The 23,941-nt window shown below is 42.7% G+C and overlaps 1 protein-coding gene and 1 long non-coding RNA gene across 2 annotated transcripts; one reads left to right on the top strand and one right to left on the bottom strand.

The window, feature by feature from the left end:
* Positions 1 to 493: 493 nt before the first annotated feature.
* SRSF3 (serine and arginine rich splicing factor 3) lies at positions 494 to 8,453 on the bottom strand. Its single transcript, XM_045012724.1, has 6 exons — positions 8,317 to 8,453; positions 7,098 to 7,305; positions 5,329 to 5,463; positions 3,153 to 3,191; positions 1,689 to 1,775; positions 494 to 1,374 (listed from the first exon to the last, which is right to left on the bottom strand). The coding sequence occupies exons 2-6, from the start codon at positions 7,301 to 7,303 to the stop codon at positions 1,347 to 1,349; spliced, it is 495 nt and encodes a 164-aa protein (XP_044868659.1). The 5' UTR covers positions 7,304 to 7,305; positions 8,317 to 8,453; the 3' UTR covers positions 494 to 1,346.
* On the top strand, positions 8,143 to 22,779 carry LOC123368169. Its single transcript, XR_006578707.1, has 3 exons — positions 8,143 to 8,666; positions 21,284 to 21,408; positions 22,756 to 22,779. It is a non-coding gene; the product is annotated as an uncharacterized LOC123368169 (long non-coding RNA).
* The last annotated feature ends 1,162 nt before the right edge of the window (positions 22,780 to 23,941 follow it).

Raw genomic sequence — 23,941 nt, 5'->3', positions numbered from 1 at the left:
CTCCATGCAAGACTTCAGATTACAGACAAGCAAAGTCTCATGGACATACATGATAAAGCTAGGTTGACAAATTCTGAATCTCTGGTTATTAAACAGGCTGCCAACTCAATTATGGGAAGTCAACATCCTAGATATACTGAAGTGTTTTTTAACAACTGTCTCATTACTGAGAAGCACAACACTAAGCACTGAATTTAAGAGTAATCCCGACAGACTGCCCAGCCATCATAGGATCATAGACCCAGCCTTGTTAAGTCATTGAGCACAGTTAACTATTTCTAAGCAGCATGGGGCTTCTCAATGACTTGCATTTTACAACTGAAATGTAGCACTAGCTAATTATTCCAAATATTAAATTTAAATAACTGCAATTTGACTCCCTTTACCTTGAAACAGTATTAGATTAGAACTAAGGTGTGCCTAAACCATCCTGATTTAAATGTTCTGCATAGAAATGTGTTAAGAGACTCAAAAGTTAAATGCTTACAACAAATTTGTAACCAAAAACTTTAATCCCAAGGATTTCACAAAACATTTTACAAGTGACATGAAAATTCTTGCACAGTAATGTTTTTCACTTCTACAATGTACCCATATGCGCTCAAGCCATCCACTCCAGTTGTGTAATTTGGTCTGCTCAGAAATTCTGTAACATATGGTTAACCAAACAGCTTGCATTTTAGGCTATCAAGTATTTAAAAAATGCTCTAATCACATTAAGTACAAAAATTATCTAGGCCCAAGGGATAAAAATATACATTTTACATAATGTAGCTCTTCAGAGTTCCAATGTAGGAAAACAGAACTCCCCCAGAAGTTCTGTACAAAACTATCTGCAATTTAGACTTTCTACTGGTTTGCAATTTCTGCCTTCTTTCCAAAAACTACTAGGAATCACCTTCTTGTGTTCTGGATAAACTAATAGCCTGATGTCGTAACAGATGTTTATTACAATGAATATTCACTGCAACCTTCCTTTCAAAAGTTATCTACATCTGATACCCAGAAAAGATTCCAGGACAGAATAGAGAAACTAGAAATATATTTGTCTATGCAAGACAAGTTGAACACCACTCAAGGCAAATGAAAGTTAAGCATACGGGTACATTGTAAAACAAGAAGTTTTATTACAAATCATATGATCTGTTCAGAACCATATACAGATTCACATCTTTACATTTGTCACCTGTTACAAGATACAAGAAACAAAGCAAGTTCAACAGCTAAAACATTTTAAAAATGCACCAAGCTTTATGAAGTCTCCAACAAAACACAATGTTCTGTACATACTCCTCCCTCCTGTGCTCAGATCTAATGACTTCCTGTACACAGCTCCTCCTGAAGTCCTATTTTCTCTCATTTGACCTGGAACGACTAAATAAGAGAATGAACATTAATAAAATTTAGTTCCATCTCTAAAACTATTTTACTTGGGGAAGTTACTTCCAGTACAACTCTAAATTACGTACTTGAAACATTTGGAAAGTACTTTAAAAAACTTTGAGTGGATGAAGTTGTAACCTAAGATCAGTTGATATGTTTATAAGTTCCTTGAGAAAAGAACTTACCTAAAGCACTAAAGAAAAATGTTCACTGTAGCAGAGCTTTCAGTCACTGAATCGATGATATGGCATAAGCCTTTCAAAATTAAATAGAAAGTGAAATCTGAAGATGCAACATATTCTTACCTACGAGACCTGGAAAAGGAACGGGAAGGCTTGTGATTTCTCTCCCGCGAAAGTGATCTCTCTCTTCTTCTGTCTCTAGAGAGGGACCTATGAGGTTACAATGAAAGATGAATATCCACACACGAGTGAGAGGATTAACTGGATTATATTACAAGAGAATGAATATGCATGAAGGACCATTACTGTGCAAAGAAACATGTAAAGTAAGGTCAAGTGTCTTACAGCTAAAGCCAACAAGAAAATTGCAGGCCTTTCCATCTTTGCAATGTACTATTTGAGCACCACATTAGTTTCTTACATCAAATTGCCTTTTTCAAATATCACTGTCTTATGTTTAGCATGGCTAGTTCAGCACTGCATTAAGTGTACAATTCTATTACCTCATTAAAAAGAATCACATTCTCTGTAAAGTTTGGAACTATTTAATCAGGAAACTTATCCATTAATAAAGACAGTTGCCTCTCTTTCCTCATGTAGTTAGAGGAATCAGCTTGAATTCTGATATTGCTTAAAACTCCTACTGCATACTTACATTTTTATATTTAATCAAATTTTAAAAATTACATGCACAGTACTATAGTACTAGAGCCCACTGGTTTCCATCTGATAGTTTCCTGTGCCCAACCAACTGCTGTATCATGTAGCTACATGCTATCAAAGCAGCTTTATATTCCAAGAAACTAATGCAGGGGTCAGCAACCTTTCAGAAGTGGTGTGCCGAGTCTTCATTTATTCACTCTAAGGTTTTGCGTGCTGGTAACACATTTAAACATTTTTATAAGGTCTCTTTCTATAAGTCTATAATATATAACTAAGCTATTGTTGTATGTATGGTAAATAAGGTTTTTAAAATGTTTAAGAAACTTCATTTAAAATTAAATTAAAATGCAGAGCCCCCTGGATGGGTGGCCAGGACCTGGGCAGTGTGAGTGCCACTGAAAATCAGCTCGAGTGCTGCCTTCGGCACGCATGCTATAGGTTGCCTACCCCTGAACTAATGCATTTTAGTGATGGATGCAACTTTTCCTATGAGTGCTCTGAAGTGAAAAATAAAACTCTAGAGGCAGTCCACTTCATGACTGGGACAGCCTTGGGGGACCATCAATTTCCCCCAACAGTTTGAGAGTGTCAACACAGCAGAGGGAAGCAGTGTAGCAACAAGGAAACAGTGTATTACTGCCACACATGCAGTAATGCTAGAAACCTAGCAATGATGGAGCAAATCCAAAGTAATGGAAATGCTTTCCCTCCCCCTGCCCCCATCAACCCTGGAACCCTTTAAAAAAAAAGTCTTTAAGTGTTTTTTGGAACATTTACCAAGTCTTAAAACTTTTATGTTCTGTATCAGAACTATTTTAAATATGACACTTGAGTGAATACAACCAAGGATTTTACTAAAAAAGATTCCTTAGAAAGCACTCTGGATAGAACAGTAGAGCCCATGTTTAGCCAACTGTTGCTTACCTGCTGCGGCTACGAGAAAAGCTTCTCCTTCGTGGTGATCTAGAACCAGAAATAGAAAAATGAGCCTTTTTATCAATTTCTTTAGCATTAATGGGATGAGGTATTTCCCAACTTGTCAAACTCACTGTTGGGCCCAGTGAACGTGCCAAGAAACAACTGGCACCCATCGTCCAGTAAAAATGTATGGAAAGATTAACACAGTAAAACAAAGCTCAGTGTGAAAAGCACTTTTGCAACCAAGAATTCACTTTAACTTAATGCTTCACAGCAGACCTGTCCAATGCAACACTTCCATTTCAACTAAATCCACTGCCCAGAACACCACACCAAAGTCCCACAAGTGGTTCCAAAAAACCAATGTTTTGGAACCCATGCAAGCCAAAAAGGTCCATGACAAGATAAGAGATACCAAGTGGAGAAAAAGTGAAAATGCGCTCTGTGTAAATACTGATATGCCATTAAGTGCTACATTAGAACTGCATATTTGTGATGGGCATTCTCTGAAATGCCATAGAGTGTGTTTAGACTTAAAAACCTTAGCTTGGCCCAGTTCATCCCAAAAAAGTAATTGTTTTAAGTTTTGAAAACGGTTAGTAAAACCATTTAAAGGTGATAGGACTTGGCAGATTTGCAAGGAAAAGCTAAATTTGTTAGAGCTTTATTAAAAATTTAGTTTGGCATCTCACATGCAAATATACCTCATTTACTTTTGGTTCCATTTACATTAAAAAGTTTCCTTATCACCCTTAAAAGTTTTATTCAAGCAACATATGTACGTTACCACTCAATTATGCACAGCCAGCCTTTGATTGAGAAAAATAATTACTTATAAGCCGCTTACTCCTTATTTTAACCAGCAGTAAACTGTATAAGCAGGAAAAACTTACTAGTTTTTGGTTTCAACAAGCTAGAAATGGTGAGGTGAGGCTGCCGGACTGACTGCCAAGAAGAATTTGCTGAAAAGGTTTTGCCAGATGTTGCGTTGTATTTAGTTGGTTGGCGAAGGGGGTGTTGTGGATTTTTCCTGCTTTTTTGTTAGCCGAAGGCTGCTGCTGTAGTTGTTGTGAAGACATTTGGTAAATAAACAGCTGAGCTGATTGGCCGGGAATGTGTGGGCGGTCGAGGTGGCTGCTGCCGATTTGGTTAAGGTTGGAGAGAAGGCTGAGAGAAAACAGCATGCTCGGGAACCAAAGGGCGGTGCAACCTGACGACTGGCCATGCCTGGGTCATGTGAAACGACACCAGCCAAGCTGAATGGGGCGCGCTGGTCACATGACGCTGAAAGGGCTAGTTGACTGGCTAATGCAGACTCAGAGGGTGGTGAGAAGAGACATGATGGTGACTCTGTAACGGGTTCATTTTTATTAATAGATGGACCAAAAAGCATAAAAAATGAAAAACAAGCCATCAGTACAACCATCTATCAGCTAACATACTCCTATTGTGGTTTTTTTTTTAAAAAACAGCAAAAGGGACATGGTTTCAAGCTTATCCTGTGAGGACTTCACTCACCTGCAATAGGTAAATTCAGTCCTGTATGAACCATGTTGTAGGTGTGAGACGTGCACCATTACAGAACATCCAGACAATTTAGTCTGCGTCCAAGGAATATAGGCCTTTACTAAAAACCTTGCTATATTTTAGATTTGAGTTTGCAAAACTCAAATGACAGATTGTCACAAGATGTTTTAAATTCTTTACTAGGGTCAAATTAGATTTGTACATTTAAAACGCAGCTGTTACTTGTTTTACCATTATTAAACGGCTGCCTGCATGACAAATATTTGAATTGTTACGAAGTGGAGAAATGCACTTGCATGGAAAAGCTACGTTGCTGTATGTAATGTTTGCCATTATGGAGTAAAGGAAAGGGAACAGCCTAAGTAGATGTATGGGAAGAAAGGGAAAGGGACTAGAAGATGTGCAGATTTTAGGAAGGAAAAGGGTAAGTCCGGGGCAGAGGGCGCTGACTATCAACTTACAGTGACCTAAGGACAAAAGCCAACGTTCAATACAATTTATGTTCACCTTGATTTTTTATATAATGTCTGGCATCTCCGAATTGTGATCAGGATGTTTAAGATGTTACCCATCAACATGCTTTAAAGAAAGCCTGCTTCTATGATGCTAAGTGGTAATTTCAACAGCTCTATGCATGATCTTTGACCTAGGGTACCTGCGGCGAGGAGGAGGACTTCTTCTGCGATAATCATCTCGAGGACGCCTACCCCATGAGGGAGGCGGACCACGATTACGACTCCGTTTTTCACCATTAGACAGCTCCACTCTGACACGGCACCCGCAGAGCGTTCTGGAAAAAAGTTTACTGTTAATGCTCCAAACAACAAATCTGTCTGCACTGAAGACACACTGACCTAGCATTGGAGAAGGGAAACATTTCTTGTGTACATTTAGTCAAATATATAAGGCACTCAGCTATCTTAATGAACCCAATATAAAAAGATTTAAAATTCACAAGTGACCAGAGCATCATGTCCAAAGCTACTTAAACAGGGAGATGGAACCTTCTGGACATGGATTTTACAGATTTGACTTCGTTAACTCAAATGGTAGTTTATATACATCTGGAAACCAAAGAGGATCGATTTTAGTGAACGCTGCAGTTTTATATCTTCACAGCATTTGTCTTGTCAAGATAAAAATCTGATTTAATTGAAGTAGATTTTACTGTATACTCTAGAACAAAAATGGCTTCCCTAATATTTCTGAGAAAACAAAAAATCCTGCAGCTCCTCTCTCCCTATAAGAGGATTTTACAAGAAAACTAAACCAATTCATTTTTAAATTTGATTGAGATGAAGGGACAGCATTTAACACTCAGGTACAATTTACAGAAATCATAACTGCACTATGGCAGGGGGTCTTCCACCCCAAACCGTGCTTTCCCTATGGTTAAATATATAAAAAATGAACAGGAGGAGTCACACAGAGACTTGCTATGTGAAGGGGGTAACCAGCACAAAAGTTTGAGAACCACTGCACTATGGTTTAGTGTGAAGTGTGTACTCTGTTGTTGCTATAGAGACCTGTGAATTTAAAATCAAGGAAGGTTGCTCAGCTGTTTATAATACATTCAAATCTGATTGGCAGTCAAAATGCAAATGTTTTTATATCAATATTTTAAAAGATATTTAATAGCTCAAAATTCAAATATATTTTTGTTCTCATGCATTTCAAATTTTAATCTTAGCTCCACTTTAAAAGCAATGATCAAACACCAGACACTTCTGAAGTGTTACATGTATTTAACAGTATTCATAAGTTATTTCACAAAAACTAAAAATTCCCTTCAACTCAAAATGAAGTGTTATTGACTTAGTGTCAATCTCTTGTGCCCCATATGCCAGGTACAGGTGGAATCAAACTAGGCTGAACTCTAGAGGCTCAAGTATTTCTTCTAGATGTGTTCAGGTATTTCAAATTTCCAATCTCAAGCCAAGTCTATACTAGAAAAGGTTTGTCATTATATCAGCAAATATATCAACTTATATCAACAAAACATTTCCTATACCAATTCCCAAAATGAAAAACTATAGCAGCAAAACGACTTCTTTGCTGGTATAAATGCCTCTACACTAGGGCGTTTCCAGTTAAACATAATTAATCGCACCCTTAACCAACAGTATTACACAAGCAAATGATTCTACATCTGGCTTCAATGACCAAAAATATGAACACATTATCTGTGAAAAAGCTTATTTTTACAGTTAACCACCTCAATTAAAATGGTTATTCTGCATTATAAATTAAACTAGTCAGTAAGTAATACTAACCAACAACTGCATGATTAAGAAACTCAACACCACGATGTTTCAGTGTTACTCGATCGTGGTCAGTTTTAAGTGCGAATACAAGTTGCTTAATACTGTCTATAGTAATTAGTTGTAGTTAAATTAACTGCACAGCCTAAAAAGCAAGTTTTACCTTCCATCTAGTTCTCTCACTGCATCAGCTGCATCTCTGGGATCTTCAAATTCAACAAAAGCAAAGCCAGGAGGATTTCTAGCAACCCACACACTGCGCAGTGGTCCATAGTAGCCAAAAGCTCGTTCCAATTCAGTTTTGTTGCCATTGTTTCCAAGGTTACCTACATAAACCTTGCAGTCCAGCGGACAAGAGTCACGATGCATCACTAGAAGAGAAATAGTGAAAGTAAATTTTTTTTTACTTCCATTCAACCTATAGATAAGTACAGTGTTTTGGCCTAGATCCTCAGAGCTCATTAGGCTGCTAACTTCCAGTGAAATCCATAGGAGCTAAGTACCTAAAAAGTACTGCACCCAGAAACCACAGCAGAGATACATAATGAAGTGTAAAGATTAGGCTCCCAGCAGGTTAATTTGTGTTAAAACTATAAACAGACTTGTCTTCACTAGGATTTTAACTCAAGTTAGCTAACTTCAAGAAAAGAACACCGGACCTGTGGTTCTTTAGCCCCTGGCGACTATGCCAGTTACAGGTGGAATCAAGCTATGCTGAACTCTAGAGGCTCGAGTTTTTCTTCTAGATGTGTTATTAGCTATAGGTTATTAGGAGCCTCCCCCGCGCGTTTAAATGTCGGGTCTGGAAAGTTGGCACCAGCAAAACCTGCAGGGGGCGCCGCAGCCCTCGCGTGCCGCGGGCTCCATTGTTCTCGGAACAGCGCGCGAAGCGGATCTGCGCATCCAGGGGCAGGATCGGGGCAGGCCGCCGCAGAGGGGACCCATCCGGCCTAGGCCGGGCATATCCGACCAGCCTGTCCCTCCCCGCCCGGGCTGCACGGAGAGCCGGGACACCCCTCCCCGCGCAGCCTGGCGGCAGGCCCCGCGCTCCCTAAGCCAGCGCCCACCCCAGGAAACCGAGCTGGGAAGGGGGCGCCACCCAGGTCCGCCCCCGATAATCCTCTCCCGGACCCCCCGCGGCGCCTCTCGCCCAGCCAGGCCTCGTCTCGTCGCGCGGGGGGGCCCGCGTTCGCTCCTCGAGGATTATCGCCCCGCTGCGCCCCCGCCCGGGTCCCATCAACGGAGCGGCCGCCGCCCGGGCCGGCCACACAAAATGGCGGCGGCTCTTTGTTCGGCGCCGGCGGGGCCTGACGCCTCCATCCGCCCCACCGCGGTGCCCGGCCCGGGTCAGCCCGGCCCTGACCCCCAGATGAGGCGCTCACCGAATCCCGGGGTGGGCGCGAGAAGGGAGCACGCGCTACGCTGCAGCCGACTCGATCCCAAACAGGCTCCGCTCTGCTTCTCCTCACTGGACAAAATGGCGGCCCCCGCCTTCCCTGCCCGGACTTATATAGCCCCACCCTGCCATCACGTGCCCAGCCGGCTGTCAAATCACAGAGCGCCTCTCAAAGGAGTGACAGTTCCATGGAACCCGCCTTCGCCTGCTTCCTGAATAGGGCCCGGGCCAGCCCTTCCCCCTCCCAACGTCCTGCAGGGCCAGCGCCAGACCCCAGACCTGGGGCCCATTGGGGACCCAGGGCGGAGGCTGTGGTTAATGTGCAAAGTCATGAGGGTAAGATGCTGCCCCCACCCTGACACCCCAACACCAGGGGGTTCAGCGCCAGACCCCAATTGGTCTGTGTCTATAATGGGCTGAGCTGATCCAACCCCCACCCCATAGGGTGACCAGATGGCGTGATTTGATTGGGACAATCCTGATATTCGGGGCTTTGTCTTTTATAGGTGCCTATAACCTCCCACCCCATTCCGATTTTTCACACTTGCTATCTGGTCACACACACACAGAGTCCAAATCCCCCTGAACATGGGGATGTGGCGCAGGCCCATTCCTTATAATATCTGTCTTACGTCTGCGTGGGGCCTTCCATCCCACCCAGTCCCCCATCGTATTTGCCTCTCATCTGGGTACTTCTGGGTTCACCCCAGCTCCCGGACTAGAGGAGCATGATTGTGCCTTCATGGCATAAAAGGCAACTGTCTTATTAACAATTATATAGCACTTTACAAACATTAGTGACACCTTCAAAAATCTCATGGGTCAGGCCACAGCAACTCAAGAGACTGGCTTAAAAAACATGAGCTTTAAAAAAACAAAACCAATAAATACTAGGTTCTTTTTCTTTGCCTTCTATTTTCTGAGTTTTTAGGGTTTTCTTAGGTCACATTTTTCACCTTTTCTGCCCAACCACTTACTTTTATTTAATAAAAGCTGAGATGCTCACATAATCAGTTATGTCTAGGAGCCGGGGCTGTAAGATAAACGAGAAATGCTGTGATAACATCACAAGAGTGGGCAATTAGAAAAATTTTCACGAGTCATAACATTGGAAAGCATGTTCAAACTTGTAACAGCTCACCATGCCTTTTTTGTGTTTATTGAGGCATAGCAAATTCAGCTGTTACAAGTTTGAAAATTCCTTCCCAATGTTATGACTCACAGTGACATTTTTTCCTGTGCAAGGTTGGTAAGTGCAAACTTATTTATCTGTCCATCCATGTATCTATCTACAGCCTGGTCTACACTATAATTTTACGTTCGTGCAACTACATCTCTCAGGAGTGGGAAAAATCTAACCACCAGTGTAGGCAGCATTAGGTCGATGAAAGAATTCTTCCATGACCTAGCTACTGCTTCTCAGGGAGGTGGATTACCTATGTGGACAGGAGAATCCTTTCTGTCCGCATAGGTAATGTCTACACTGAAGCACTACAGTGGCAGCACTGTAGTGTTTTAAGTGTAGACAAGCTCTACCCAGCCATCATTTATCTGCCCTAGTGTGGCTTCTGTAAAGGAAAATAGTACAGCTCCAATCTAGTAGAATTCTTTCAGTGCATCCACAGAATTTTGGATAAAGGATGACTGGATGACATAATTTATTTGGACTTTCAAAAAGCCTTTGACAAAGTCCCTCACAAGAGGCTATTAAGGAAATTAAGTAGCAGAATGCTTTCAAGGATCAGAAACTGGCTAAGAGACATGAAACAACAGGAATTAATGATCAATTTGATGCATATTGAGGATTATCAGTGTTGTGCTGCACTGTAATTCCAGTGTCACAATCTGGCAGCATCAAGGTCACAACGTCTGGACAAACTCACAAAGGGGACATCTCTACGTCGGCTCAATAAAGACACTTGGCAAAATTCCATTTTTTAAATAACATTGACGGATAATATTTATGTTTATATTTAAGCACTTTTTTCAATTAATATCAATTTAAATTTTCACATTTGTGGAAAATTATGAGGGGTCAGGCAATAACGATAGTAGACATGGAATTCAACAACTTCATGCTTTCTTACTGTTAAAAAAAAAACAGTCAACCTCACGTGTCAAAATATGCCAAGTAAATATCCTTAAATCAAACTCCAATTGGTTGTCAAGCAATTTTTCTCACTTTGTAAATTTCAGTTATTTTGTCTGGAAATATTGTTGTCAGTTGTCAGTTTGTGTGTACCAACATTTACTCCTAACAATCTAATCATCCCAAAGATAGATAGATAGATGGATAGATGATTAGATTAGATTAGATTTGGGATAAATATATGAGTATTGTAAGTGTGCCGTCAATTTCTCTTCCTTCCCCAAAGTTTGCAAAGTACTAAAATGGCTTTTGAAAAATCCTGTTGACTAGAGTTGTTAAGAGAAAGAAATATATTGCTTTTCTCCCTTTTTCTGCTATCATAATATCATGTAGAACAGTGACAAATATATCACTCGTGGCTGTTATATTGATGATGCCTTGGGGTGATTTACTTTTTCCATTCACATATTCCTGAATGTGGCAGGCAAAACTGACACAAAAAATGAGCTCAGGGCCATTTTGCAGTGATTGGTAAAGATCATACTGAAAAAAAGGGGTAAAGCTTATTCTGCCACTCCTGAGGAGGCATCACTGATGTGTAAAGGATCCATCTGTTTAAAACATTGCAAGGAGTATGGGAGACACGGGTTTGGACTAGGCCAGTATGCAGCTCTATGGCATAGTAGCAGCAACTCTTTCAAGCTGCTATCTTGTTCTACAGAATCTATGCCCTCTAGCTGTTATGGTTGTGAAAAAAATGTCAGAAATCTGAATCACGTGTAACCGAGGATGCAGAGATGTCTAAGGGCAAATATATAGCTAGACCAGCAAGCCCTCCCCAGTGGAGACATATCATACACCAGCAAAAAAATGCTTTTGCCAGTATAGTTTATACCAGTTCCTTGAATGGAATAAGTTGTACTGTCAGAAGCACTTTTATAATGGTATAGCTGCATCTACACTAGGGCTTTTGTCAGTATAAAAATGTTGCAAAAATTCACACCCCTAACCAACATGATTGAGATCTACTGATGAAAACTGCTATCCAAGAGCTAAGTATTATTATAATATAATAATAATAATACTATACCAGCAAAAGCTACCAGCCTAAGTGAGTTTTTCGAAGACCTACAATAGCTCTGAGCTGTGTGAACTGCCCCGTTCATCTTAGTGAAGTGTCAGCTCAGATGCCCAGTGCTGATCATTTAAATGTCTACATGTTAACAATTTCATTCCTCATTCATATAAGCAAGGAGAGGGAGGATCATACATCTGCCCAATTTACTGTGAACCCAAGGGCATATTTAAGCTCCACCAGGTGGGAGTCAAGCTCAAGGACCCCCATGGAGCTTAGAAAGCATCATATTTTGAACATCTGCACAACATACTGTGAGCACTGTCACATTTTGTCTGCTCATATAAGCAGAGTTTAATTAGTAAGCAGAGTTTGGAAGAGTACCTCCACTTTTTTCCCCTCCAGGCTGATCCCCTGTTGGAGACTGACTGGGAGATAAAGAAAGTAACCCCTTCAACTTCCGATCCTTAGCCCAAGAGAATATGCTACAGAACAATGGCTCTAGGGCTGGCAGTGTGAATAGAAGGACCACAGCTCCACCGTATCCTGAATCACCAACAAAACTACCCACAGCATATAGGATATCTCGCAGACAGCACAGAGCCTGATTTGTTTGTAAGATCCAATAAAAGCCCAAGCTATAGTGCTATGGCTACAAACTACTTACTGTGGGAGAGAAAGATGTCACATTAATGCACATTAATGCACTTCTAAAGAGCTTTTCATCCCTTGATCTCAAAGCACTTTGCAATGGTGGATAAATAGGATCATCCCCATTTCATGGATATGGAAACTGAGGTACAGAGAGGTGAAACGACTTGTCCAGGATCACACAGCACATAAGTGGCAGAGTCAAGATGAGAACAAAGACAACCTGATTCTCAGACCTTTGCACACTACATCAGAGCTCTCACACTTGTAATTAGAATAAGTTGGGCAAGGATTGATTATGTAGTGCAGCTTCATTTATGCAATTATGAAGTGCATCTGGCTGTCAGTTAAATGATTGCCAACACAATGCTGCTTCTGCCTCCTTCCCCTGGGAGGGCATGTAGGGGGTGAAGGAGGGTGAAAGTATAAAGGCCTCACAACTCAAACTTCTGTGGCTTCTTTAGTGTGTGTGTGTGTGTGTGTGTGTGTGTGTGTGTGACCTTAGTGTTTACTGTGAGGTGTAGATTCCTCTGATGATCTGATCTATAGGTTAGGATAGGGTAAGGAAAGCAGCAATTCATTAGTGCAGGGGTAGGCAACCTATGGCACGGGTGCCGAAGGTGGCACGTGAGCTGATTTTCAGTGGCACTCACACTGCCCAGGTCCTGACCACCAGTCCAGGGGTTTCTGCATTTTAATTTAATTTTAAATGAAGCTTCTTAAACATTTTAAAAACCTTATTTACTTTACATACAACAATAGTTTAGTTATATATTATAGACTTATAGAAAGAGACCTTCTAAAAACATTAAAATGTATTACTGGCACGCAGAACCTTAAATTAGAGTGAATAAATGAAAACTCGGCACCAGGGGCGGCGCTATAAATTACGGTGCCCCAAGCAGGGCGGCGCGCGGCCGGGGCAGAAGTGTCTGCGGCGGGTGCGCTGGTTCGTGGCTCCGGTGGAGCATCCGCAGTCATGCCTGCGGGAGCTCCGTCCGAGCCGCGGGACCAGCGCGCCCACCATAGTCATGCCTGCGGGAGCTGAAGCGGAGCCACGGGAAGAGGAGACCCTCCGCAGTCATGCCTGCGGCATGTCCGCTCGTCCCGGGCTCCGGTGGACCTCCCGCAGGCATGACTGCGGAAGGTCCGCCGGAGCCAAATGCCGCCCTGCCCCGACAATGCCGCCCCACGCGCCTGCTTGGCGCGCTGGGGTCTGGAGCCGGCCCTGCTCGGCACACCACTTCCGAAAGGTTGCCGACCCCTGCATTAGCATCTGCTTCACCATCAACAAAGGGTGATGGACTATATTTACCATCCATATGGTCAAACAGTTTCCTCTCAACAGGGTGGTGCCTCTTTCTTTCTTTCTTTCTTTCTTTCTTTCTTTCTTTCTTTCTTTCTTTCTTTCTTTCTTTCTTTCTTTCTTTCTTTCTTTCTTTTTCCCCCAGACCAATTCTGAACCTGCCCAAATGCTAAGAAAAAGATAAATCCTTTCCAAACTGAAATCTGAAAGCATACCCTCTTCCACGAGCATGCCCCCTACCCCTCTAGGAAAAGCCTGGAACAATGGGTGAGCCTTGCGGCTTGCCCTCGAGGTTGTTAAATCCAGACTCTGACACCTCAGGCTATGTGTATACTATGAGCCTTACAGTGTGTTTATTTCACATCCCTGACTGACAAAAGTTTTACTGACAAAAGTGCTCGTGTAGATACAGCCTCAGGGAGACTTCCCAAGAGAAAAGCCTTCTCAGCAGTTAGGATACTAGCCTGGGAGGCGGAAAACCCTGCTTCAATTCCATATGTGAAACTTCCTAAGCTTGAGCAAATGGCTTTTCTGTGCCTCAGTTCCCCATCTGTAAAATGAGGATGCTAGCTCTGCCCTACCTCATGAGTTGTATGCTCTTGTAGTATGGCAAAAAGGGTCATATGAATAACTAAGATGGATAGGATTCCTGGGTTCCCTGCCAATTTATCCCCACTTGAAGTTGACCCTGTGACTACTTTCATCTGACTGAACGCCCAGTATAGTGCTGCTCTAGGCAAATTTCCATTGCATTTCCCCTAGAGAGAATAGCATTCCCATCAACCTCTGAGTCCTCATCCTGCATAGGTGCTGGAACCAGGGCCGCCTACAGGGTGGGGCAAGTGGGGCAATTTGCCCCAGGCCCTGCAGGGACCCCCACAAGAGTTTTTCGGGGCCCCTGGAGCGGGGTCCTTCACTTGCTCCGGGGGCCCTGACAAAGTCTCACGGGGCCCGGGCCCCCGGAGCTTCTTCCGCTCTGGGTCTTCGGCAGCAATTCGGCAGTCAGTCTTTGGGGCACTTTGGCGGCGGGTCCCGGAGTGGAAGGACCCCCCACCACCAAATTGCCGCCGAAGCGGGGGCCCCCCCGCTGCCAAGGACCCCAGGCCCCCTGAATCCTCTGGGCGGCCCTGGCTGGAACTAGGGGTGTGTGGGGTGCTGCTGCACCCCCTGGCTTGAAGTGGTAAAATCCGAAGCATGTAAATCCGAGAAGGAAAAAATCAAAACAAAACAAAATTCAACAAAAATCATGGAACTAGTAAGACATTTGCAAACCATCAAATTGTTCGCTCTGCTGGTGGGCGCTCTCCCTTGCTCACAACTCGTCATCTGTCTTGTCTATTCAGATTGGTAAGCCCCACTGGGAAAGGACTATTTCTTATTCTATGGCCCTGATCCAGCAAGCACTTTTGTATGTGCTTCACTTTGCTACCATGAGTAGCCCCGTGACTATGATTATTAATTATGATGATGATCAGTGTATTATAGTAGACTGCCTGGCACAGTGGGGTCCCAATCTCAGCAGGGGTCCCTAGGTGCTATCTTAAATGACAACTGCTGCTGCTACTGCTACCAATCATAATAATAATTAACAATTAATGATAATAAATGGAAAAGGCCCATTAGATTAGCCAGTCTGTCTCTCTGCAGATGAAGGAGCATCCCTTATAGAGCATATTCAAGTGTTTTGCCCAGTCTAGTTTTAATAGTTCCAAACAATAGGACTTCCACCACTGCCCTAAGTAGACTATTTTCCTCTTCTCTCCTTTGCATTTCAGCCCCTTCCCCCACCAACCTCGCCCTTTTGCTGGGCCTCCATCCCTTTTCTTTGCCTTTTCTATTATGTTCTGTGGATCCCTATTCATTTCCTCACACCACCTGGCTCCCTGGGGAGTGGATTGCAAAGCAAAACAAAAGAGTCCCTGGCACGGGAAACCCTGATTCTGTTTTCTATGCACACAGGCCTCCTCATTCAAATGCATTACATTGAAAACAGGTTATTGTGCTTTAAGGGCCTCATCCTATTTGAAGTCATTTGAAGTTTTGCAATTACCTTCAGTGGGAGCAAGAACAGACTCTAAACCACAGGCAAATTTAGGGCTTGGTCCAAAGCCCCTTGAAATCAATGGAAAACCTCCTGTTCGTTTCAGCAAGAAGAACGAGGCGTACTTGTGGCACCTTAGAGACTAACACATTTATTTGGTATCAGAGAGGTAGCCTTGTTAGTCTGGTTCTGTAAAAGCAGCAAAGAATCCTGTGGCACCTTATAGACTAACAGACGTTTTGCAGCATGAGCTTTCGTGGGTGAATGCCCACTTCGTCGTCTTGCATCCGACGAAGTGGGTATTCACCCACGAAAGCTCATGCTCCAAACCGTCTGTTAGTCTATAAGGTACCACAGGATTCTTTGCTGCTTTTACATTTATTTGGGCATAACCTCTTGGTTTCAGTGCACTTTAAAGAAGGCCCTAACATAGCAGAAGTCCAGCCAGTTGCTTCCTAAGCAAATGATTATATCACTTGGAAATAGATCTTCTGATCTACACTAGAAAGGATTTGCTGGTACAGTTATATGGATGTATTTATACCGGCAAACTCTCCTAGTGAAGATGCTGCTTATATCAGCAAAAGAACTCTTTTTCTGGTACCGTTTAGACCAGTTTCCAAAACAAAATAAGCTCTATTGGCAAAAGGACTATTTTTTGCTGGTATAACTGTGTCTACACTACAGCTTTTGCTGGCATACCTAGACTGGTTAGGGGGTGATTTTTTTTCACACTTCTCACTGACATAGCTATGCCTGTGAAACTTTTAAGTGTAGACTAGGCCCGAATCCTAACTCCAAATGAGTCCACAGAGTAGTACCTGTAAAATTAACTTATATCCAGACTCCCATGCTGTGCCACTTATGCAGGGCCGCCCAGAGGATTCCGGGGGCCCGGGGTCTTCGGCGGCGGGGGGCCCTTCCGTTCCGGGACCCACCGCCGAAGTGCCCCGAAGACCCGCGGCGGGGGCCCCCCTCCGCCGAATTACCGCCGAAGTGGGACCCGCCGCCGAAGCGCCGAAGCGCGGTGGGTCCCACTCCGTCTTCGGCGGTAATTCGCCAGCGGGGGGTCGTTCCGCCCCGGAGCGGAAGGACCCCCTGCCGGCGAAGACCGGGAGCAAAGAAGCTCCTGCGCCCGGCCCCGCAAGAGTTTTCCGGGCCCCCCGGAGTAAGTGAGGGACCCCGCTCCAGGGGCCCCGAAAAACTCTCGTGGGGGCCCCTGTGGGGCTCGGGGCCTGGGGCAAATTGCCCCTCTTGCCGCCCCCTCTGGGCGGCCCTGCACTTATGCGCAGTTGCCAACTTTCATGCGGTAAATAGGCACCCTGACTTTCACAATTAGCCAAAAATCAAGCTCATCCCATTTCAAAACAAGGCCAAAACAAGCCAATCCCTAAGAACCCCAACACTTTTTGTGACTAGATCCCACCGGTGTGCAGTATAGGACTGTGGTGGGCCTACTGTGCACCCCTTACTCTCTCTCCCCATTGCCCCTTGCCCCCGCTTGCCGGGAGCCAATAAAAAAAAAGAAGTAACAAGCTACAAGCCAAACAAGCAACAAGCTGCAAGCCAAAAACTAGCCAACAAGCAACTCACAAGCCAGTTAAGCCAAAAACAAGCCCAATCTCTGCTCTTTTTTTTTTTGCGGGTTTGGCATGTCTGCTTACTAGCTGTGTGTCCATGAGCAAGTCACTTAACTTCTGTGCATCTCAGCTTCCCCATCTTTAACATGGCGATAAGGATATTGCCTACTGGTGGCGGATGGTGATGGTAGTATTGTGTAGTCTTGTATGATGGTAGGTAGCAAGTATTATAGGGATTAAATAATTAATGCTTGTGCAGCACTGATATAAATGTGCTATATAAAGTGCTTTGTGTTATTATTTTTAGAAGTGCTACAATCAAAATCTGCTAACACTTCGTAGGTCTAATGTTGGTAGTGCTAATAGTGAGTCATTGGACCTGATGTTCCGCTCATAGTAGTTTTATATCATAAGAACATAAGAACAGCCATACTGGGTCAGACCAAAGGTCCATCTAGCACAGTATCCTGTCTTCTGATAGGGGCCAATGCCAGGTTCTTTAGAGAGAATGAACAGAACAAGCAATCATTGAGTGATCCATCCCCTGTCGTCCACCCCCAACTTCTGGCAAACAGAGACTAGGAACATTCAGACCATGGTGTTGCATCCCTGACCATCTTGGCTAATAGCCATTGATGGACCTATCCTCTATGAACGTATCTAGTTCTTTTCTGAACCCCGTCATAGTTTTAGCCTTCACTGCATCCCCTGGTGACAAGTTCCATGAGTTGACTGTGCGTAGTGTGAAGAACTACTTCCTTATGTTTGTTTTAAACCTGTTGGCTATTAATTTCTTTGGGTGACCCCTGGTTCATGTGTTATGTGAAGGAATAAATAACACTTCCTTATTCACTTGTGTCACACCTCTGCAATATCCCCCCTTAGTCATCTCTTTTCCAAGCTGAGACGTCCCAGTCTTTTTAATCTCTTCTTATACGGAACCTGTTCCATACCCCTCATCATTTTTGTTGCCCTTCTCTGTACCTTTTCCAATGCTAATATATATTTTTAGAGCTGGCGTGACCAGAACTGTAGACAGTATTCAGTATTCAGTGCCGCACTACTGGTATCAGTGGAGTTACTTCTGATTTACACCTATCTAAGTGGGATTAGAAAATTGCATGTCACCAAGGAGAAGGAGAAAGTTGGATCTGACGGCTTAAAATTGAAGGTTTTGTCGAAAGTACTGCAATAATATACATTCTGCTGAACACTTGTGATTTAAACTGGTCCAGGCCCTAAATCTTGTTTAATACAAGACTTTTGAAGCCACAACCTCAAAGGACATTTTGTGCCTCCTTCCTCCCGGTTCTTAAGTGGAAAGAAGTATCCAGTGAGGCATAGTAGTCAAGGTAATGCACTTTGGCCATGACAGAATGCTTCAAGTGTTCATTCAGTGGCCATGTTTCAATTTCCCTGACCTGCCTGCAATTGCTCAGACAAATGCAATTGGAGTTCTTACGATGAAGATGCCAGTAATTGCACTCAGTGAATGCCCATTAAATAAAGGAGATGATAAAAGTTCAAGGATGAATGAGGCCAGATGTTTTGGACTTGACTTTTGCTAATGCTTATTAGTCTTTGAAGATGTAACTAGGAAGCTCTGCCTTCATGGAGAGATAATTCAGTGTAACTTTAGGCTACCTTGGAAACAAAAGAGAGAAGCAGGCTTCTATTTTAGCAGCATTTTTAAAACTAGTTTTTAATTGGCGACAGGCTTTGTCCTCTTAAATTAATGACCCTCGCACCATCAGTTGGAACTCATGTAACAAAGACCAGGAATCCTAATTTGATTGCTATGAAATATCATGGCTCAAAATAAATTGACCCGAGGACAATAATAAATACAATTTGATTTCAATAGGAGCTATCGGTAGAGACTGGATGGCTGTGGGGGCTGGTAATGGGCTACATCTGCTTTTGTCGTTAGGTCACGGGTTTGATTCCAGCCACGGTTGATTGTATTGGAAATTTATGGCTTGTTGGGGTCCTATGCAAAATTAATTTCTGGTCTCTGTTTCCACTGAGCTGGGATCTTTTTCTTCAAGATTTCTAGGGAATTAGTCCTCCAAGAGGACAAATACTTTTAAATTCAGAAAATAAGATTTACCCCTCTAGAATAGACCAGTGGTTCCTCTAATCACCTGATGGACAATCCACATGGCAGAAGACACCACCATAACTGGGACTTATTACTCCATCTTGTTGGCAGTCTGTGCAGAGAAATCAAGGCCCCAACTCCTCTCTTTCCTCTCACTGTAGTTGATACAGGGATCTTATCCAAAACACACTGTCTTCAACTGGAGATTGATGTCAGGTCAGGAATGGGACACACTGGCAATAGGCACTGTAGGGTATTATACCCCCTTCTTAGGGGAAATAGAGGCTTTTAGTGTCCAGTCCAATCAATTCAGCACCATTCACCAGCATTAAAGATATTAACATAAGTAAACAAATCAATAGTTAACCAAACTCTGAATTTTATGTGGGGAAAAACAAAAGTTCAAAATGCTTTCTAGCTGGGGCATGTAGGCTGGGAAACAATGAAATCAAAGCAAAGCAGAACTTCAGACATGATTCATGTATTCCTAGAAGAACCCTAGTCCTTTCCAATCCTAAACTAGTGCTGGGTGAGCGTTTGGATTCTCTTTATTCAATTCATTTAACATCTCTGGCCCTGATCTTGCAGTGAGGTACACCCAGGTTTAAGCCTATCCAGGGCCCATTAATGTCAAAGAAACTCCATGCAGGTCAAGGATCATGGCCTAAGACCTCCAAGATCTTCAGCTGCCCCAGAGCTCTGCTTTAAGCCAACTGCTAGCTCCCCTGACTCCACAGGCTGCCTTTTCCCCAACACACCTTGTGTACATCTGGTAAACTGGGGCAGAGGCGTGTATGTGCATAGAACCAACCACCTAAGATTCCTCCATGCCATGGGAATCCCCAGCTGGCTGTTCAAGCCATCTTTTCTGTATGTTTGCCTCACCAGAGTGGTGCTAAAGGGAAGGAGCAATGGCCTGAATGTGATTCCCAGTGTTTGGTGAAAACACACATTTTCCTGGTAGCTAAACATATACAGTCACATTTTCAGGGTGGCTACTGATTTGGGGTGCCTCTGTTACTGACTTGCCCACGTGAGACATCTTGAGCCTGATGTTCAGAGGGGTTGAGCAGCTGTAACTGCTATTAAAGAAGAATGGTCCAGGCGTTAGGGCACTACTCTAGGATTTGGGGCAACTTGGTTCAGTCCCACAGACTTCTTGTGGGACCATGAATAGGTTACTCTCTGTGCCTCAGTTCCCTGTGTGTAAAAACAGGGATATAGTACTTCCCTGTTTTGAGGGGTGTTGTGAATATAAATATGGTAAAGATTGCAAGGTGCTTGGACTCTATGGTACTTGGGGCCACATAAGTCCCAAAGGAATATTTACTTCAGATGGGGTGGGTACTCAGTATCCCTGAAAATCACTCTGACCTTTTCCCATGCACACACAGACTCAATACATGCAGATCTACCATCCTTCAATTTTTTCATAGGTGTCCAGCTTCAGACAAAACTTCACATGGGTACGGTTCCTGTGATGCATGCCAAAATTCATACCACATTCCCTTGTTTAGCTTTGACCATTGGCTGAAGAAACATCAGAATGTGGCCTCTTGTGTAAGATCTAGTGCAGCAACAGTTTAATATCTAATACAGGCTTTATCTGGGGAGTTATAACATTTCTTGTGGTAGTATGAATTCAGTGATCTGCTAGGTCTTTTCCATATCTACCTATTTTACAGGATCCAAAATAAACAGATGTGTTTCACTGAACAACCAATGGGCTTAAGCAAAATTCTTGTTGAACGTTAAAGTCCAGTGGCATCCCTATTTACAAATGTCTCAGCTAAATTTTCCATTAATACCAGTCCTCTTTTACCAACTTTGTCATTCTCATCAGTATATACTTCTACATTATTATTAACCCAGACACCTACTTCACAAATTTAAAGCGCTACTGATAGGTCTGGGAGGATAGCAAAGCAATTAAATGTCATTGACATATTGTAGTCTTTTCTTTAATCACCAAAGGGACAGCAGACTTTATCATCCAAGGTGAATTGTCCTTGGAAATATGAAGCCCACTGATTTCACCAATATGAGAGGGAAAGTCTTAGTCACGGAAGGTACTGTACAGCTCATGTCTATTGTTTGTGTGGTTTCTGAGGAGGTATAAAAGAAGCTGGAAGACACACAGTGTCATTGCAACTGGAACTTCACTTCAGGACTTGCCGTGAGACGGAGCTGTGCTGATCTGGATTTGACCGTGTACTGTACTCTTTAGGATCAACAGTAAGTATACCATATGTTAATATTGTACTTAAGTGTCTTAGAGATGCTTCTCATTGATTCACAGGTTATTGTAGATCACAATATAAAGAAACAGCATGTCTATTACGTACAATCAGCCTAGTTATATCTTGCATAGTCCACAATATCATATGATAGGTGATATATGATACACTTGAAAAAAATCAGAATTGGTAACCATTTGCCTCCAATGCCTTTTACCTCATCTTCCATGGAGATCAGTCTAAAAAAGTGGACTATATTTGTCAAGAGTAAGGTTTAAGTTCCACTGTCCACCTATTTGATATAGTTTCTGCGGGTGTAAGAAAAACGGAACACCCTTCTATCTAGATACTGCCAGTTTATTACCCAAAATCAGTACAAAGCAAATCCATTTTTGGACGCTGTTGAAGCTGGGCTTGAAATGCAGTATCCCAAAATGCTTCTCTACTTGCTTTTGTTTCCAAACAAAATATTTTGCATCTAAAAAAAATCTATATAAATCTAATGTATATAGAAAAAATATGATCTTTCTTATGCATATATTTTTATACTCCCTTTTTCATTTGTTTTGTTTGCCTTAATTAATATATGCCAGGTTTTCCTTATAACAGTTAATCTGGAGATCTGTTAGTAAAGTGATAGGATTAATCCAATGTTTAAACCATGCACTATAGTTAAAGTAGACAACCCAGATACTGTGGTGATACAATAGATAGATAGATAGATAGATCTCAAAGACAGGTATCGGTGTTAACTTGATTGTAGTGATAATTTAAATTAAAAATAATTATTGCACATACAGTTAAATTGAGCTAATTCTTACTTCTCTAATCCACAAACCCAGTAAATCTCAGAAAAATCCACAACAGTTTCATTCTGCTTCTCAGCCAAGATTTAATAGCAGAGTTGTTTGGTCTCATATCATTGGCACATGCTGTGTGTCAGAGGTGGATCTCAGTTAACTCCAATCAAGGCTGGATTTAAAGTAGTGCATGTGAGAGCAGATTCTGGCCCACCATATATTTACTGCTCTGAGATGATGCATTATAATAGGTCCAAGTCCCAGAGTTCTTACTCAGTCTTCCACTCAGTCCTTAGGGTCCAATCCTGCTCCCACTGAAGTCAATGGCAAATACTAGGAATTAGTCCTGAGTTCTTTACTCCAGTCAGTCCTTACTAGGCAATACCTCTTGTTGGTTTAAATTAGTGTGATCTACCATGCTTGCAGATGCGCAAGAGCAGCTACTAATAGGTGTACAAGTAGAAAATGCATCTGACTGAATGAAAGAGGCAACTGAAAGAAAGAGCGGATTGGTAATAATGTCAATCTTTTATTGTTTTGTTCAGCAGATACAAAGAAGTCAGAAGATGGTCCTGTCCCAAAGATCTCTGCAGATAGTTATATTCCTGGTCATCTTTTTTCTTGCTTGTTTTGCAACTTCTCAAGAAACTGAAAAGTAAGAAAAATCACTTTTGTAACTAATGCTGTTCATCAACTGCTTGCACTTAATCTATTGGGCTGCATTCTCCACTGCCTCGCATCCTGTGTAGCCTTTTACTCCTGTACAGAAATGCTACCAATCTGATTTGGTAGCATTTTACATCCACTTTGCACAGTAGAGAATCAGGTCCTCTGTATTTTTAGATACATTAATGTTGTGATTTGTGTTTAGTTGTTACTTTTATACTATACTAAATGCAGTTTAGGAGACACCTTGTAATCCAGGGAAAGATGGATCAACTCAAACAATAAATTGTGTCACAGAGAAGAAAACTGCAACTACCAGATATATCTATATTAGAAAATGGTCCTAAGCAACATTCCAGATCCGAATCCTGTTTCAGAGCCAAATTCATAGCTTGAGCCTGTTGGTATACTTGACCAAATCTAAACTCACTGAAATCTGAGAGCATTTGGGTGTGTATCCAGATTTTCAATCCCTGCATTCAGGAGTGTTTTGGATCAATAGTTTTGGTCAGGCTCATTATAGGGTTGTAGGGGGTGATTCTCCTTTCACTTACACCATTGGCTTCAAGTGAATTATTTCTGATTTACACCTGTATAAGCAAAAGAAAATTTAGGCTCATAAAGATGAGATCTAGATCTGGATCTGGGAATTTGAGGGCCTATATTTGGACCGCTGGAGAGAGCACAGGATTGGGGAGTTGGAGAGCTGGGTTCTGTTTGCAGTTCTGCCCCTGACTCACTCTGTGACCTTGAGAGAGTCGCATCCCCTCCTTGTGCCTCAGTTTCTCCATTTCTAAAAGGCAGAAAATGTCAATACATACCTCTCTTGGTAAAACACTCTGGAATCTATGTATGAAAACCAGCCCCACTGGAAAAGTGAGCTCAGCCCTGAACATTCTTTGGCTTCCTAACTACTCTCCTTTCACATTGCAGTAAAAGAGCAGTAGCAGAGCACCAGTTCATGCAGGATAAAGGAAGAGCACTTCAAGGGCTGAAGCGGCTGATGTGGCTCCACAATGCCATGGGTAGTGTGCACACAGCCAGGGCCAGAGATGCCTCACACTC

Source organism: Mauremys mutica, chromosome 4 (assembly GCF_020497125.1).
Source record: "Mauremys mutica isolate MM-2020 ecotype Southern chromosome 4, ASM2049712v1, whole genome shotgun sequence".
Lineage (NCBI taxonomy): Eukaryota > Metazoa > Chordata > Testudines > Geoemydidae > Mauremys > Mauremys mutica.
Note: the sequence above shows the minus strand (reverse complement) of the source record. Positions and strands in the feature narration are given on the sequence as shown.